The sequence below is a fragment of the Lutjanus erythropterus genome, chromosome 3 (genome assembly GCF_056507025.1).
Source record: "Lutjanus erythropterus isolate fLutEry1 chromosome 3, fLutEry1.hap2, whole genome shotgun sequence".
NCBI classification, from domain to species: Eukaryota; Metazoa; Chordata; class Actinopteri; order Lutjaniformes; family Lutjanidae; genus Lutjanus; species Lutjanus erythropterus.
Window position 1 is genome coordinate 25,051,838 of NC_139319.1, and position 19,068 is coordinate 25,070,905.

A 19,068-nucleotide genomic window follows, 5' to 3' on the forward strand; every position below is an offset into this window, starting at 1 on the left:
GGTCTTACGGAAGCCTTTTCCTCTTAACCGCAACGTGTATTTCCTACACCCAAAGGTAAACAAGATTAAACTGTTGTTAAATAGCATTTAAAACATCACGGCATTTTTAATAGCTGCGGCAACTCGATGCACAATTAAAGTTCAATGTACCATCATCTTCGTTTTTTATCGTGAAGCGATTTATGTTGTACTGGAGATCAACAACAAACATGCTAACGTTAGTTAGCCTGCTAACTTTGCCAACAATATGGAGCAACAGCTTCTGTTCTGAATGGACTTTTCTAGTCTGTTGTTCTCACATATTTTGTCTCACCAGTGGCACTGCCTTGTTTTTGTCTCTTTCACACACACATAGCTTTAATTACTGTACAATGGGTCGCCGAAAGTCCAAAAGAAAGCCCCCTCCGAAGAAGAAGATGACGGGAGATCTGGAATCTCAGTTTACCTGCCCCTTCTGCAACCACGAGAAGTCATGTGATGTCAAAATGTACGTAAAACTTTGCCAGATATGTATCAGTGTCACATTTGATTAATTGATTTCTAAGTTTATTGTTGCCAACTTGTGTTTTTTTCTGTCAATAGGGAGAGGAGCAGGAATACAGGGATAATATCATGCACAGTCTGCTTGGAGGAGTTCCAGACCCCCATTACCTGTATCCTTCTTGACACATGAGTTTTAGATAACTTCACCACCACTTTCTCATACAGTAACAAAATAACAATAACAGAATCAATTATTTTAGCAAATATACAATTATAATATTTTAGTTTTTGGCATGAAAATTGATTTGTGGTCTTGGTAATAGCAGTTAAACAAATGAATCTAAATCCCCTACTAGACTTTTCAGGTGCTTTCACCTGGAGCCCATAAGATCCCAATACATTTGATAAGAAATGCTTGTCAGATTATCAGATGGTTTGATCACAGGTTAGGTAGGGCTGTCCAACCATTTCTGTAACATTCAGAAAAAGATATTCACATCCACTTCCTACTGTGATCGGCCAATAATTTTCAGGGGAAAAAGGAGCCAGGGTTCCAGGTTAGACACCTCAAAAAGTAGAAAAACAATTATGTATCCGCTTAATCATTTTTTCAGTTGTTAAACACCAAAATTAGATATCACAGCTAACACCTGGTAAGGAGTACTTAAAATGTAATCCAATGATTGATATTTTATGATTGCGGTTATGATTGTTAATGACAAAAAAACGTGTGATCGACTATAATGACACGTAAAATGCGTCATCGCAGAGAAAGTCACGGACGTCAGAGAGTTAACCTTATGGTCACACAACCAATTGTCACTGGGTTAGGCCACAGTCACAGAATTTAGTTGTTCTCATTTACATATTTTTCTGTTTCTCTTGTCTGACATGTAAACAAGTATAAAATAGTGATTTAATTGCAGCTCACAAATACCATCTAATAACCGGCAGTCATTCACAAACTGCTGCGCTCCAGAGGTGACAGAATCGTTATTTTAACAAAATCACCATGAATACAGGTTATTCACAACAGTGATTTGGGGTATGTTTGACTCAATCTACATTTCCACTAAGAATGCAGAGGGGTAGAGGATACAGAAGGTTTGTGTTACAAACACTCAGGTTTCCCTGTACAAACTGAAACCATGATTTAATATGTACCCACTCTGGAGAATGTTTTGACAAGCTCAGTTTTTGATGAGAATTGTTTTTGTCTGAATGGAGGGATAAAACAGATGTTTAAAAAATGCATCTCTAAATGTCATTGGCTTAATGTGGAAGTACTTTCAGCTGATATCACATCCAAAGTCCAATCAAAAGCACATCTCAACTAATAAGCTGTTTTGAAGACTGAGATCAGGCGAGTTAGTAAGTCTAGCCTGGTGTGCTCCTGCTTGGGTAGAATGAACACCTGTAGCCACAGGGCCTTAATAGAGTAGTTTGGACAGGCTGAAGTAGGGGCTCACAAACAGTACTTGTTGTCAGATGTGAATGACCTGCTGGGTCTTTCTCCAGTTGTCCACTGAATGTTGGTTGATGCCGTGACCAGTTTTAGTCTTATGTTATCAGACAATCGATGACCATCTTTAAACTGAGATGGTTATGATTTCCAACCAGTTAAGAAGTTAAGAAGATGACTTAGGTCACATAACTGATGTAATTCTATGACAACTGAACAAACTGTTTTCACTAACAAATGTTAGAAATAAGATAAGATACAAGATGTTTCTGGCTGTTTCTTACCAAATGATCATTTTCTTGATCCTTGTTTATTATTATTTTTTTTAACCTTTTATTTTAAGTAAGTCATTAAGGACAAATTCTTAATGGAGTGCTCAAATTTGACTATTAAGAGAGGCAGATAATAAGATGTATTGTTTTATTAAGTATAGTGGAAAATAAGGTAGCTTGGAAGGGCAGCATGACTATATGAAAATAACAGCCATTCTTACTTCTGATGAATGACATATTCAGTAGATTTAGACTCATACTCAGCATATTACACAGATAAGATACATTTCTAGCAAACATTTTCCTTTCTGTATTGATTTCATCCTGAACTCTCCAGCAACGAAATTTCTTTTATCCTTAATCTATTGCTCTTCAGATCTGTCAGAGCCAGTTGACGTGTACAGTGATTGGATAGATGCCTGTGAAGCAGCCAATCAGTAGCCGTCACGGAGCAGGATGTCTTTCAGGAAGAGGATGAGGCTGGGCTCATTACAAATCAATCAGTCAGTCAGTCACATCAAACTGGTTAGAGGACATGTGTGAAACTTTTATTATTCACAGGTTTCCATTGAGTCACTCGAGCTTTACTATGAATGGTGAACAGCAGTTTCACTTATGAAGTTTCTGTTTAAGCCACATCTATAGTTCTGATTGAGATTTATTACATCATTTGTTATATTCAGAGTGACTTGATTTATCTTCACAAGTTGAGCAGGGCTTTCTGTTTTGTCTGTTGTTTCTTTTCCTTTTTTGAAAATTGTTCATATGTTTCTCAAAGATCCTTTAGATGTAGTTTTGACAGTCCTTTAAAAAGCTGTAAAACATTATGAGCAAATGTGTCCTGCTTTTTATTTTGGGTTTAACTGCTAGATGTTGGTCAGTGATTGTTAGCTTTACAGATTTTGATTTGATAGAAGAGGCCTGGCATGTAAGAGAAGGGGCTCCCATCTTGGCATTTTTAATGTGAAATAAATGAAAAGTAAAATCTTTTTGGTTTGCTCGATGAGAAGGAAACATGTGAATATGTGATCTTGACAGAAATGGGCTAGTTTTCTACACATTATATCTCTGTCATGCTGTGACACTAGCAGCAGGACCCAAATTTCCAGGTAGGCTGCACAGTTCAGGTATGACGTCCCGTGCTGTGTTCACAGTACAAATACTAATTACCCACAGCTCTCCTCATCCTCATAAAGATAACTGTGTCACAATAGGTCATTCCACTGGAGAGAGGAATGAAAAAGGTTGAAGCTTAGCTGCTACATTCAGAAGTTCTTGAATCATTTTATGTTCTTAGCTTGTGTTCACTATAAATACAAATCTTCAAAAAGTACAAATGTTAATTAAGTGCATATGTACAGAATAGTTTAATATCTGGAAATCAAGCTTGAAATAATAATGGGTGTTTATTTTCCTATGCAACAGCCATCAGTGTTGAATAACGAAAAAGCAAGTTGTGTTTTTTTTTTTAAATGTTATGAAAGTGTGATGTTGAAAATAAAGGAGCAATAAGACTTGATAACAGTAAGTGTTGCTTGGTGTTCTCTTTATTGGATAATAAAGTAAATGTAGAATGTAGAATTGTAAACAGGTTCAGCTGAAACACAGCCTCTTTGGATTTTTTTTGTTCTTTTTTTTCTTTTAATGATAAAGATATGGTTGTCCGGCCTTGATTTGCTTCAGCTGAATGTAATAGTCTTATTTGTATTTTTCATGAGGGGAATAGGAAACCAAATCTAGTGATTAAATCTGACGTGACAAACATCCTGCACAGCAGTGAGCACCACCAGCTGGTGACAAATGGAGGGACAACCTCAGAATTACAGTTGAGTTTCAGATGAACAGTTTGGCCTGGGCAACATAACAGCAGTGGCATTTATCGGAAATAAACACTTCATTAATATCAATAAGAAAATAGTTCAATAAAATGTTCATTAGTTTAATTTAAAGCTATTAAATGCAAACCACCATGAAAGCACAAAATACTGTAAATACACCTTGGAAACAGCCGATGATATCCTTTGATAAATGAACCATGCTATGAGAGACAGAAAGTGTGGTGTGAGGAAAGCGTGCAGACGGTGGGAAATTGTCAATAAAAAAAAGATGAGACCTACTCGCCAGTAAAGTCTGTTAAGTATTACCTGGGTGCCTTGATAAACTGAGTGATTAATTTCAAAGTAAGGCAGTTAAATTTGCCCATATTGCCCAGTTAACATATTACCCACCTCTATGAACGGTCAAAGAAATTATGTTTTAATAAAGAAAATGGATTAAAAGATCTGTTCTGCAAATAATCCATAAATAGATCTGATACACAGTACTGGGACAATAAGCTTAAATTACATTTAAATTACAATTACATACAATTACTTACAATTAACATACTGACTTATGTTGAGTATAAGATACTGTAAATAAAATGATGAAAGTTGAATGAGATCAAAGACTAGACAACTTCCAAATGAGGATTTATACTGATTCACTGTTCCAGATTGATTAATTATTATATAATAATAACTTTATTTGTATGGCAGTTATCTAAACAAGGTTAGAAGCTCCTCACAAAATCCATTAAAATATACCAACAAAAGTGAAATACATAGAAATAGAGGTTAGAAGGTATTGATAACAGAAGACAACCAAACAGCACAACACAAACATTACAAATCAGGCCCCAGATTTTTTTTAAAGCAGGGCTGAAAGAAACATGTAGTAGATTTTTTTTTCTATCACCAACAGTCCACAACAAAATATGAACATTTGTTGGAAAAGTGAACCAGCATGTAGGACGCTAAAATACAAGGTTCAATGTGGAGCAGAGAGCAAAATCAAATTTGCGTAACCACTGGCCATTAATCTTTCATCTCTCAACAATAACCACTTCAACACATTAACAAACAAATACATTCATAAATTACTGGTAATGTGCTCGATAACATTCTGCCTTTACAAGCAGCATCTCTTTTTATTTAAAAATCTGTAGAAATGTTATCCAAATTCTGTGGCACCGATTCCATGTGGGCCCACAAATCATGCATCAGAAAAGGCTTTCCTATAAAAATGTGTTTTAACCAATGATGTAAAATCTGGTAAAGAGCTGGCAATCTGAATCTCCTTGGGCGGATAATTTCATCGTCCAAGGCCCCTGATGGAAAAAGCTTAGTCACCGGCCTTGACCAAGAGACAACCAATGAGGGAACACACCGGATGACCTCAGGTTTAGATGTGGAGCACAGGGTGTCAAAAGCTCTGTACTATAGTGATAGTATGGTTTAAAATTTCAATCACAGTGTAATTTGAAGCTCAAACAGTAAGGGTAAATATCATCATGTATTTGATTTTCTTAACATTTCTTTAAAAATGCTTCTGAAGGGGTAAAACACTGGTATGGAGACCGCATGGTAATGATTACTTGGGCATATTTTACAATGTACAGAGGTATTTTAAGAACATTTAATGTGCAAAACTGGAATAATAAATTAAAAAAATATAAAACCTTTTGTTAGGTATATGAAGTATTACCACACATTGTAACCAGTATTGTCTGCCATAATTTGTGAATTATTGTTTTCTGCTCACTGATACCTTTTTTGGTCAAGAAAAGTAAAGGCTCTACCTGTCAGCATGGTATAACCATATAGTCAAATTTATACCAGTGTTATTTCTACACAGTTTATACTGTCCACCCCTGGTGCCAGACCATGGTGGGTCTTAAAAGTTATCAAAAGAATCTTACAATCAATTCTGAATTCAACTGGCAACCAATGAAGAGAGGCAGGAAGACAAAACACAGGTGTGAAAAACATGCTTTTTGAATGAAAGAAAATCTAGTACAATGGGACCCCCTCAGCTAGTGAATGGATGGAGAAGCTCCAAAAACACATTTTAATAATTACAGCACTCAAAGGTGTCAAAGACACTGGCAGTTTCACAGTAAAACGTCTGAGCAAAGTAAAAGCTTCTGATCTACTCTCCTGTGGCATCTGTGACCGTGACACATTTTTAGGAGTCCAGTATCCATTCATCCCCACAGAGCGGAGGATGTAGCAGATCACAAATGAAAGAAGACACAGTGTAGCAAGGCTGTGCACCAGGCAGCGCTGAGTGATAATAGATGAGATGTGGAGTGCCTGCCTGGGCTCTCCACCCAGGAAGAGTGCATCCGTGCATGCGCGCGCTGCTCTGTGTATTGTGTTTGATGATGGACCCCAGCTGGAGAGGTATTGCCGACGCCTTATGAAACATGCTGGAGGATGATTACAATGGAAAATGATTATCACTTAGTCTCTCATCTGTCTCCGCACGTCCCCTCCCACTCCCTCCCCCTCTCTTCTATTTCTCGCTGCTTCTTTCTCCTCTCCCATTCAGCACGCGAGGTCAAGTGTCACTCCGTCTCCGTTGTCAAGGCTGCCAATCACCCACACAGTGAGTGCGAGGCAACTGTTGCCAAGGAAACAGAGCGATTTGGTTGCTAGGCACCTGGAGCTGTGCTCACAATAGTCATTTTGTTGCTTAGAACCACACACACACGCACACACACATGCATACACAAATACACACAAAACCACAGAAACGGCTTCGCCTGATCAACAAGTTTACACAACGTCAGTGTGAAAATTCGTATAAATTCTAATTACACACTGTGCTAATAAATAAGAGATTTGCTTACACAGTAGTAAGAAATCATGGAAGGGTAAATGATAAGAGTGTAATTTATCATGGGCACATTTGCAAACAGATGCTAATATATTGCTGAATTTGCAATGCAATTTCTAATTTATAATACTTAGCAATAATGCTAATGTACCAAAAATGTAATTCAGGATGTTTTATTCCAGCACCTTTGCTACCTGATTAATCAGCAAGCCCTGACATCCGAGAATTCTTCAGACCCACACCTCAACTTGATCAATAAAAGACATAAACATGCATCATTCTGACTAAAAATAGTTACCCATAAAATCAATCAATCCCTTATTTCCCCACTGGCACATGGACTCACTGAACCTGGCTGCAGTGTGGGTGCATTCATATATACGGGGATCTGTCTGTAGGCTTGTATTCACAAGATTCATCAATCCCCTATTCCCCTACCGGCATGTAGCTCATGTGAACCTTCATGCAGTTCATATAGGTGTGCGTGTGTGGGGGGGGGTCTCATCATGACAGCCAGTCAGCTGAGCCGAATGTTGAAATGTCAGCAGCGAGTGCAAGCCTTGACATGTCCTCATGTGTTACTGTCTCCTGTTGCTGCTACAGGCATCAAACTCTCACACATTTTTAGCATGAGCCAGGGAGTCAAAAATAGGAGTGCAGGAGTAGCTGGTCCTGCAGTGGGATGATGGTTATGCACGGTTATAATGTAGTAGGGCTGCACAGTATGATTAAGAAAAAAAAGACAATCACATTGTGATCGTTTCAACAGATATTTCAACTGGGATAATGATCTTTTTTGCATCACAAGTTTTATTTTCACTGAGGATGTGACATTTGTTGGGGTCTGTAGCAAACAATCATGTTTTCTTATGAGGGGTTTCACATTTTCAATATTAAATCGAAAACCGATTGAAACAAGTTTTCAATTTCAATAATCAAAATCAAAGGCAGAATCATTAATTCTCCTTATATTTTTTTTCTTTCTGTCCCCACCTATTTGCTGTGTCCAGCACATGGCAGAATGAGTATGGTTCAAAAATTTTCAATACCAATACCAGATACCGATAGCTTGGTTTGATGCTGGTTCCTGAACGATAGTTTTTTCAATAGTAAATCCATTTTAACAAAAAGGAAATTATATAACACATCACAGTACAATTACTCACTTTAAGGGAAGAAGCTGTTCAAAGACCTTCATCCTAGGTACTTTACTCAACCTGGATAACTGGACTAAAATGAACAAACTGATGGAACATCTGTACAGTGTTTGACTATATAACTACTGAACCAATTTGGTCGGTGTCAATGTTCGGTACCCAGCCCTAGACAAGTGTCCGCAGAACAAAAACAATATTACAGAGCTGACACAGCAAAGCTTGCTGGCCTTGATATTATATTCTTTTTAAAGAGGAATTTTAAAATGACAGTTGTCAGGTCATAAAATCAATGGGTTGTTGATCTTTACAAATCCAGACTTAATAATCAGTGGAGCTAAAAAATAAAAACAAAGAAGAAATATTTAAATAAAAAAAATGAATCACATTGTGACCTTAAAATCGTAACCCAAATCACAAAATGTCGATTTGGAGTATTGTGACACCCCTATTTCTTACATTTGGAGAAGATTTGTATCCCAGGGTTGGGCACTGTGGCAGTTCATTATAATGTTGTTTTATCAAACATTTTACCTTTATCAAAACTTGCAGCTTCTGTTTCAGATATTGCACTTGACCGTATTGCGATTTTGATAAAATTTTGTTTGGTCATGCAGCATTATAATATACCATTGCAGTAGTTTACATGTGGGGGAAAAGCGTTTTAGCACAGATTTCTGCAAACTTCAAATTTCTGTTCAATGTGAGGGAAACGTTTGGTGCAGAGTGTGAAGGGCTGAGAAAGACACTCATCAACTGATAAGATTATGGGCTCACTTGTGTGCATGACTGACTGACAAGGGTATGTAATCAAGAAGGTCTGGAATTAACGTCTGAGTCTGAAGACTTTTGTGTTAAGCTCCCTGAACTAATGCCCAGGGGGTTTAGCTTAGTGGCACGCTGCAAGCCTTCCCCAGCAGGCAGCGCCTCCGCAGGAGAGGCTGAACCTGGCCAGCGAAACAAACTCATTTCCTCCACAGGTGTAAAAAGTGACATGGTTGATAAACCTGAGATGATAAAACCTTTTCAGCTGCCCTGATTGCGTTCTATTTAAAAACCTCTTTCTGATTGAACAAAATAAGCCCCTTTGCCCCCATAAAAAGTCACCTCTGGGTGCTTAATTAAAAAGCACCCCGCCTTAGCTCAGCTATACCTTGATATGTGTCTGCCATTGTGCTCTACTGAATAGATTTCTGCTTTTGGTCCCATGTAGATGATAAAGCTTCCACTCGACTACGCGTATTCTCAAGCAATAACATCCACATCTGTATTATCAACCCAAGAATACCCGTGGTCGAGACGGGAGCAAAGAGGCCCACCTCCTCCTCCTCCTTCTCCCCTCCAATTCTTTTTTTTTGTCTCCTCTCCTCTCAGCTCTGGAGCTCTTTTCTGCGTGCATCCCTTCAGCTCCTGAGTAAGATTGCAGCGTGGAAGGAGGAGGAGAGGTCTGTTCTTTAAGGACAGCACCTAGGATAAGAGAGACAAAAGAGATCATATTTATCCTTGGATAACAATGCAGCAGGAGGTTATAATACACATTTCACGCACGCTTCAAGTCACATCTTCAGCTTATTGTTAGACTAATAAGCCGATTGTAAGCTTTACGCACTAGCCACACACACATTTACACACACAGGCTGCCTGCTATGCATCTTTACCTGAGCTGCACTGAGTAAACAGATTGCACTGCCAACAGCCAGTCCCTTTGCTCTCCCTGGTATCAAGCAACCGTTTAGCCAAGCGCTGAGGGAGAGGGGCCGGCTCACCAATTATCAAATAGGTGTCAGTGTGTGTTACACCGCGCTGAGGGGAGAGACTGATTACCAAACAGATGTTCAGTCCTCACCTCCATCCCCTCCTCTTCACCTCCGTTCACTTCTTTTTTTTTTTTTTTTAACCCCCCATCTATCTCCGTCTACTCATCTTTGTCTCCTCTCCTCGCTGATATGCCCCCCCCCCCATCTCCTCCCACTCTCACACACTTTCTTCCTTAGTCCGTCCCATGGAGAATAAGCCAGACTCTTCCCTATCCACACTTGCCAATTAGAGACTCAGTAGTTGTCAATCAACAGCTGAGGAGGAGAGAACAAGAGAGGAGGAGAGTCATTGGGAAAAGGAGAGCTGGGAGTTGGGGGTGGGGGTGGGGGTGGGGTGGGGGGGTGGTTGCATCAGCACCACAGACAGCTCCCCCTGGAAAACTCTGGCTAGTTCACACACAAACATGACTTGACTGTCTCCCTCTTCCTCTTTTCTCACTTCTCCAGGCTTTTAACCTTTCCTCTCTAATCACTGTGATCCCTCGTGCCTTGCATTTACCCTTTTATACCCCTCTGTTCCTCTACTTACCCATCCTCACATCAGCTTGTTTATCCATCCACACTCCTAGGAATAAAGGTGTTAACTAGAGCCATGACACATTCTTTGGCTTCTTCACACAAGAGAATCCTTTTTGGTTCTTGGTAGAACCTTTTATATGTGTTACACTTGGAACCCTTCCAGAGATACAACCTAGGACCCAACATAAACAGTTATACCAAGAACCATCTGTGAAAGGTTTCACCCAGGTTCTACAGAGAACCCTTTTATGGTGGAATTGGTCCACCCTATCCAGGACATTTCCACCTTGTAGGAGTGCTACCAATAACCCACCCCTCCCTGGGTGGGTTATTGGTAGCACCCTTAATCTAGAAACCACCCACAGGGTTCTACTGAGGACCCTTTTACATCTCAAGGGCTTCATCAAGAGCCCACCCACAGGGATCTACTGAGAACGCTTTTATTTCCAAGGGTTTCATCTATAATTCATCCAGGGGTTTCTTCTGAAAACCCTTTTTTATTCCATGGGTTTTTTTTTTATCTAGAACCTATCCAGGGTTTATATTACGGTGCAAAAAAGCCTTGACGAAGAAGTTATTCAAGGAATTCAATGATCCTTGAAGAACTCTTCCTTCCAAAAAGGGTTCTTTGGTTGAAAATGATAAAAAAAAATAATCTTACAAAGAACCCTTGACGAACCCTTTCTTCAAAAGGGAAACAAATGGTTCTTGGTAGAACCTCAGCCCTTCAGGAAGAACCCTTCTGGGGCCCATTTTTTTAAGAGTGCAGACACATGCAAAAGCCATACATCCTCTATCAAAGCTTAAAAAAAAAAGACACTGGTGGAAAGTTCCCATTTGCCGCTTACAATCCTCTCACCTCACTCACTGCTGTGATAGTCTACATCCTAACCCGCTGTCACTGCACGGCAAGTGCCAAAAAAGCAAGCTCGTCGAGAAGATCCTGACACTCGTCTCCCTCATTACCTACACTCGTCTAGTCCTGTCTCTTCATCTCGCCTCTTCCTCCATCCCAACTGTCCATGTCTGGGCTGCTGATGATGTCAACTCAAGTGGACATGTCTTCTGTTCTCACCAAGAGCTGTGAAGAGATGTACGTAGGTGTCAGAGATCTGGTGTAAAAATACACCCTGCTGCTGCCCTCTCCACTACACAGGACCGATCTGTGTCTGCTCTGTGTCACTGGAATGTCTCCGTCTAATTTGAAGACATGTAGTTTTGGCTGTGTGTGTGTATGTGTGTGTGTGTGTGTGTGTGTGTGTGAGTGTGTGTGTGTGTGTGTGTGTGTGTGTGTGTGTGTGTGTGTGTGTGTGTGTGTGCAGGGTTTAACTATGAGAGAAGGACTCTCACATACAATGGGTGTGCCTGCAGAGGCAGTTTTGTATGTATGGACCAGACCTTTCCTTACCTTTCTACCCACATGTGTGCAGCTATAGCTTTATTCCCAGGTTGAGCTGCAATGCTTAGTTGATTAATCAGTTACTTCTAAACTATTAAATCAATCACCAACTATTTTGCTAAGCAATAACGTGTTTTGAGTCTTTTTTTTTAAGAAAAACATCCAGCTTCTAAAATGTGAGTATCAGGTTTTTTTAGTCCTCTATGACAGTAAACTGGATATAGTTTGGATGTTGACAAAACAAGACAACAGTGATCAACGTGTTATGAAACAAACAATTCATCGATTAATCAAGGATATGATTGACAGATTAATTGATGATGTAAATAGCTGTAAGTAGCAGCCCTATTTCCTGTAATAACTGTATGGACTACAGCTGCAATTATTGATCAGTTAAAGAAAAAACAGTTGACAACTATTTTGATCACCGATTCATCATTTCATTCATCCCTCAAGCTAAAATAACAAACTTTTCCAGCTTCTTAAATGTGAGGTTTTGCTGCTTTTTTTTTTTTGTCACTTATGAGACAAAATGAAGATTGTTGGGTTTTTGGACAAATGAAGCAATTTAAAGACATCACTTTGGGAAATTTTGATGAGCGTTTTCACTTTTTTGGGGGGACATTTTATAGACTAAACAATGAATTGATTTATCATGAAAATAAGATAAGATCAACTTTATTGATCCCACACCCAGGAAATTTACATGTTACAGCAACTCAAATTGTACAGGTAGATAAATCTGCAATCTGCAAATTCATTAACAATAAAAATAATCGTTAGTTGCAGCCCTAGTATGGACTGGATAAGAATTTTGTGGCATTGAAAAAGGACTTAATGGAGGCTCCTGCAGAAGCAGTTTTAAATATGTTGACCTAAATATGTGGATGAGTTTTAAATGTAAGGATTTACTGCTTTTCTTTGTCATTTATGACAGTAAGTGAAAAGCCTTTGGGTTTTGGATTGTTGGTTGGTTGTTGGTTTAAGGATATTGTCATGAGTGTTTCACATTTTTTTAAATATTGTCAACTAAATGGTTAATCGATTAATCGTGAAAACAATCGGCAGATTCATTGACAATCAAAGTAATCATTAGTTGCAATAGGTGTTCCTGCAGAAGATGTTTTGAATATACAAACCAGGCCTTTGCCACCTCAGTTTTACTTTTCCACCCATACTATTCCCAATAACAGCTGTATGGACTGGATGCAAAGATAAGTCGATTAATTGATTAGTCAGTGAAAAGAAGATCAGTTGTCAACCATTTTAATAATCAATCAACTATTTCAGTCATTTTTAAAGCAAAAATGTCAAACATTTGCTACTTTTCTTTAACATTTATGATAATAAATTAAGAGTTTTGGACTGTTGGTTGGACAAAAGGGGTCATCTGAAGACATCAGTTCAGGCTCTGGGAAATTGTGATGAGCATTTTTCACAATTTTTTTGACATCTTGTACACTCAATGACAAATCGATCAATCTTGAAAACAATATGCAGATTCACTGACAATAAAAACAATCGTCTGTTGCAGCCCTAGCGTGAACTGAATAAGAACTTTTAGTTGTCAACTATTTTGATAATCATTTCAATCATTTTTCAAGCAAAGATGTCAAACGTTTGCTGTTTTCACCTTATTAAATGTCAGGACTTGCTGCTTTTCTTTGCCTTTTACGATAGTAAATAAGGATTATTTGGATTTTGGGGTGTTTGGACAAAAGAAACAATTGTGATGAGCAATTTTCACATTTTTTGACATTTTATAGACTAAAAGATTCACTGCTAATAAAAAATAATCATCAGTTGCGGCCCTAGACTGGGTGAAAACTTTGTGTCATGGTGAAAGAAAGACATCTGGTTTGCATTTATAAGAAAATCCATTTCCTGAATTGACTTGATTGAAAGTGGACTGACTCCAGCTGGAGGGCCTAATGAAAGCCAATCGGTCTGTGTTTCATATTTATGTCTGATGCAACAGACGTATCAATCCTTTAATGTACCTGGTGTGTTTTTTTTTAAGGTTTTTCTTTTTTAGATAGGATGCAGAATCACAAGTGGCTGTGCCAGAGGCAAAAGAAGACAAGGCTGGAGATGCAGACAGAGACTGAGCGGACGCCGGGCTGCTGCTGCTGCTGCTGCTGCTTGCACATTACTGCTTAATTGCTTGGAACTAAAGGCGCTGTTATGAGGATGTTTATGCTTATGCCTGCAACAGCAAATCTTTCCAGTCATTTTGGCTACACTGTGGAGCCTAATAGTCACTACCCAGACACAAATAAATAAATAAATGACCCAGGGATGGCTGGTGCAACAAATTCAGCCTGGAGTGCAGAATAAGAAACTACCCTCTAACTTTCAGTGACAAACTCAACAGAGACACTTTGGCTTTCTTAATCTTGCTGGGCCCTAAATGCACAGTATAGGCTCCAGTTGGCCTACTAGCCCAGATAAGCAGCAGACAAGCAACACAGCACTGTAAAATTGCAGATAGCCAGCAGCAGCACCTGTCTTCTACGTGACAGGCTTGAATATTAAGCTTTCTTTGTTTGTAAATACATCCGCTTCCACTCACAAGGAGAAGCCAGTTCAGAGTGGGCAAAGCGTGGATTGAATCTTTAACCCTTTGCAGGGAGTGTGGAAGAGATTTTTTTTGAACCGTCTTTTGTCTTTTTTTTTTTTTTATCATCTAACAGGAGGAGGAAGACACGCTGCTGGTGAAATATGAAGAAGCTGCGTGCAGGTGCATTTCTCATCAAGTCATTTTGATGGGAACTTGGGAGTGATGCTGATGGGACCAACCTGTTTTAGTTATCAAAGCATACAGCGTGCCAGAGACAGGAATTGATCGGGCGTTAATCTCGTGCCATGCAGTCAGTGCTACAGTACAAACCGGCTTCAGGAGCGTAAATCTACAAGTCTTGTTTTCTGCACTTCAGGCATCATCAGCAAATATCTGTAAATATCAGGATAAAGTGATGGGACCCCGAGCAACGCCGTGCTGTCAACTACATCCCAATAAAAAACGATTTTCATGGTGAAATAACAGCGCAAAAATATTGAACTTACCGCTGTGTGCACCTTTCTGAAGCCGCTTCATATGCCATACATTGTATCCATGCTGAAGTGTGAGAATAGGCTGCTATACTGTGCAGGGAAACGCCCCCCCTCCTCCTCCTCCTCTTCCTCCTCCTCCTCCCTGCTATCCCTTTCTCTCTCCTCCTGTGCGCTTCTCCTCCCGCTCCTGCTTGCGGGGGAATCACAAAACCACTCCTTGTTTTTTCCATTCTCTCCGAGGGAGGGATGGAGGAGCGATGGAGCCTATGCAGCAGCAGCAGCAGCAGCAGCATCAGCATCCCATGCAACTCAGCTGCAACCTCTCACCTCTCCTCCTCCTCCTCCTCCTGCTCACTCTTCTTCTCTTGCCCATGCCTCCCTTAGTCCAGCCCTGACGCCGAAGAGCATGCCCTATAGTGCAGCGGTTCCCAAGCTGGGGTCCGGGGACCTCAGTGGGTCCATTATGGATCTCCATTAGGCCCAAGTAAAATGGAAAAACATAGTTTGGGGTTTGAGTGAGTGACTGTTAATTTGGCTCACTGATCCCAAAGTAGGCTACACATGGGTACAAATTAGGCTTGATAATATCAGACTGATAAGTCATTGGCCCAATAAAATTTTTTTTAATATTATTATTTATTATTCAAATAATTATGCTATAGTGGACAAATATCAGCTATAATAACATCTGATTTGACAGATTATGTCAAAGCATTTAATTTGAAATCTTGGGTAAAATGCTTAATACAAGCTAAGGTATGTTTGTGTATTTTTTTAAATTAACTTAACTAGATAAAATAAATGAAACAAATGAACATAAACCATTCCTTGTTTTTGTTGTAATAGTGATGTCAGTTAGATTTGGTAAGGTCAGGGGGTCAGGAGGTAATTTTCGCAGGTCGCCAGATGGTTGTAGAGAATAAAGTAAAATACAATATTGTGGCAAGCAGCATGGAATGAGCTCTCAGCAATGTCAGCCCTGAAAAGTTATTCAGCACAAGGGACACGCAGTCAAAAATCTGCCATATACAGCTAGTCTCAAGAAATGTAACAGCCACCTCATGTTTATATAAACCTGCACAATGATTTACAATTACCAGCATAAAACACCATGTTCCAAACAGACACAGACATAACCCAACAAAAAGTGGCATTTGCATTTCATAACTTAACAGAACAAGCTTAACAAAATACTACAGCAAGCATGATAAATCATTCATCTCTGATCTCTACATCTGAGGCTTTCTTACCCACAACATTTTATTAACTTTTTTTTAAATACAAAAATGTGAAATCATCAGTTATCTTATTGGTGTAGGCCATGAGGAGTAATAATCACACAAGTATTATGATTTTTTCTACTGGATCTTAAAGGAAAATATCTTGAGACAATGTAGGATTTGTGGTTTATATACTGTCTGTTTGAGGTTTTGTGACGTAATGTGCTTGTGTTTCTCACAGGAGAATCATTTTGGACAGTAAAGTTTATTTTTGAACTGTAAAATATCCTGCCTTCATCTTTCTTTACCTATTTTGTGGGATAATTGCAAAAAATATGTTTATATTCTATATTCTGTATACTATATTATGTACAAAGAATATTGCAGGGTCATGAGATAATTTCCATGGGGTTGCCAAATGGTTGTGGAGAATAAAAAAATCGATGTATCAATATCAGAATTTTTTTATTCCCTAATATTGACATCAGCTCTAACAATTTAAATCCAGTAATTGAAATCCACTGTAAGACTAGTAAGAATTACTAATTTTCAGCCTAAATCAAAACTCTGTGCATGTCAAGTGTTCTGTGAGTTGTAAACATTACAAACAGAGCAAAAGATGAATGGATAGAGGATGGAGCAGACGAGTGTATGCATGACTATATACAGTACAGATGTTTATATTGACTGTGACAGTGGTAGTTTATGTTGCATTTATAGTGCCTCTGTTTTTTTATTTATTTTTTTGGCACCTACTGTCTCTATAATATTCCTAATAATGGGGGTGGAGAGACCTGTAAAATACAATGCAATCCTCTGCAATAGCCATGCAATAAATAACCCAAGCCTGCTACCTTTTTGAGGCTTGTAATGTTATAAAATATTGCTTCAACCTCATCATTTTTTAATTGTGTTGCTTATACTGTCAGGTGTGTTAGATGCTTTTGGACAAAATATGAAACTTACAATGTAAAGTGATACAATACAACACAAGTTTAGTAGTGGCAAAGTTTTTCCGTTATTTTGTCTAAGAGGTGGATGCAATAATAAGAATATAATGGTGTCACAGTAGGGGTTGTAATTTAATGCTGCCCATAACAACAACACATACTAGAGAAACCAACAGCTGTCTGACATGACTTTAAGGTTTTATTGCTGGGCTGTTGCATTGCAGTACATTTTGCATTACATATATTTCCTGTTAATTTTATTTGTTTTAAATATCTCCTTGATTTCTGTTTTATAAATAATTTATGTTCTGTTTTTATGCTTGTATTTCTTACAGCAGTCTTTCAATGTTTTTTTTTATTTTTTGATGCACATTGTATTGCATCTTTTCATGAAATCTGTAAATAAAGTTTTTTTTACAGTTAATCACAGAGAGAGGTTTTCTTTTTCTCTGCAACATTTTTGTATCAATATACATATTTTCAGTTTTTACCCATGGCTTACACACTTCTCGCAGAATTTGGCTTATTGTGTCGAAATGCCACACAAGCCAGAATATAGGCAAATCAAACTCTGCAATCAAAACCCAATAATCCTTTTTCAAAATGGCATTTTTGCAACAAAATGATTCACACGTGCACCATTTGAATTACTCTTAGAGCAGCAACAGCACACTGATGTGATGTGTACAAAACACTGCTGTCTTTAGTACTTAGTACACATTTTTAATTTTCATAAGTGAAAGATTGTTCTAGTACAGCAAATCTGTACACATTTCAATGAACACAAAAAGAGAAAGGTTTCAGAAAAAATAAATAGATTATTCTTATTTCATTTACTGTGCAAGAACAAAACACAATGAAAAGTAGAATTACAGTACAATAATCAATATATATTACTGTAAACTCGTGGAAACAATGCAAAGGTAAAAATAGGTGTTGTTTGCTGAAACTATATGACAGTTTTTTATGACTTCTTAAACACAGTTTTAAAAACAGGACTCATTTTGTCAAATTCTGTAACCATATGGCACTCAAGGTTCATATGATCTAATTCTGTTTGAACCAGTTTCACTGGTGAGCTCAATGTAAAACACCTTTCTACCACTATCATGACTACTTTTCTATTTCTATTTTTTTTCTAGTCTGGGTTTGATTTTTGATTTTTCTGAGATATTGTTAGAGTAAAGTACATCAGTATATTGGATAAATACAACACACAATGATCCAAGTAATTATTTCTCTCCACAATATAAAATCAGTCAATACATACATGCATTTCCAAAGATGGTAAACATGCGCTGAAACATTTGTGGATACAAAAAGAAAGCATGAATCAGAAAAATCATCACCATTTCTTCGCCTTGCTGGATCTGGCCATAGCAGTTCGTCCACATCACAGTAGACCAGTGAAAACATGTAAAATGTCACAGGACGGCGTACAAGGCAGAGCTTCACATGGAATGACTACATCAAAAATAGTGGTGCAGCGCAGATATTATTTACATTGTACGGATTTTAATAAAAAGTTGCTTTTCCCCTGTAGTCTTATTGAAATGTCAAATTTTTTTTATCATTCTTATGTCTGACTGGTGAGTTTACAGTTGAGCACCTGAGTGTCTGTACGTCTGTGTGTGGTATTTTGAAAGTCAGTGCTTTGAAAGGGCGTCATGTTAGATTTCTGTGTCTAATGCAGAGAAGTGTGTTTAGTGTTCTGCAAAACACAGTGTTATGTTGTTTGCGGAAAGTGTCAGACTGAGAATGTGCTTACAGTTTCTTAAGATTGCTTTAACACAATTTTGAAGACAGGGCTCACTTTGTCAAAACACTACACACATTTCACACAACCACACACACAGGTACCATCACACCTCGGATCCTTTTCAAAATGAAACACTTCATTCAAAACTGTACATTAATTAGCAAAACCCCAGTTTTGTCACCACATGACACAGGCATGCTTCATAAGATCAGATTTTGTTTGAGTCTGGTACACACTAACGTGCTCAATCTAAAACAACATAACATTTCCACTTTTTCTTAAATAAGAGTGTTTTTTAGAGATATTGTTAGTTAGGGTAG

General features: G+C 38.3%; 1 protein-coding gene across 1 annotated transcript; it reads left to right on the top strand.

Moving 5' to 3' along the window:
• Positions 1-3,745, top strand: LOC146330102 (transcription elongation factor 1 homolog). The gene is made up of 4 exons (XM_084715574.1): positions 1-55; positions 351-487; positions 583-653; positions 2,594-3,745. The coding sequence occupies exons 2-4, from the start codon at positions 372-374 to the stop codon at positions 2,656-2,658; spliced, it is 252 nt and encodes an 83-aa protein (XP_084571700.1). The 5' UTR covers positions 1-55; positions 351-371; the 3' UTR covers positions 2,659-3,745.
• The last annotated feature ends 15,323 nt before the right edge of the window (positions 3,746-19,068 follow it).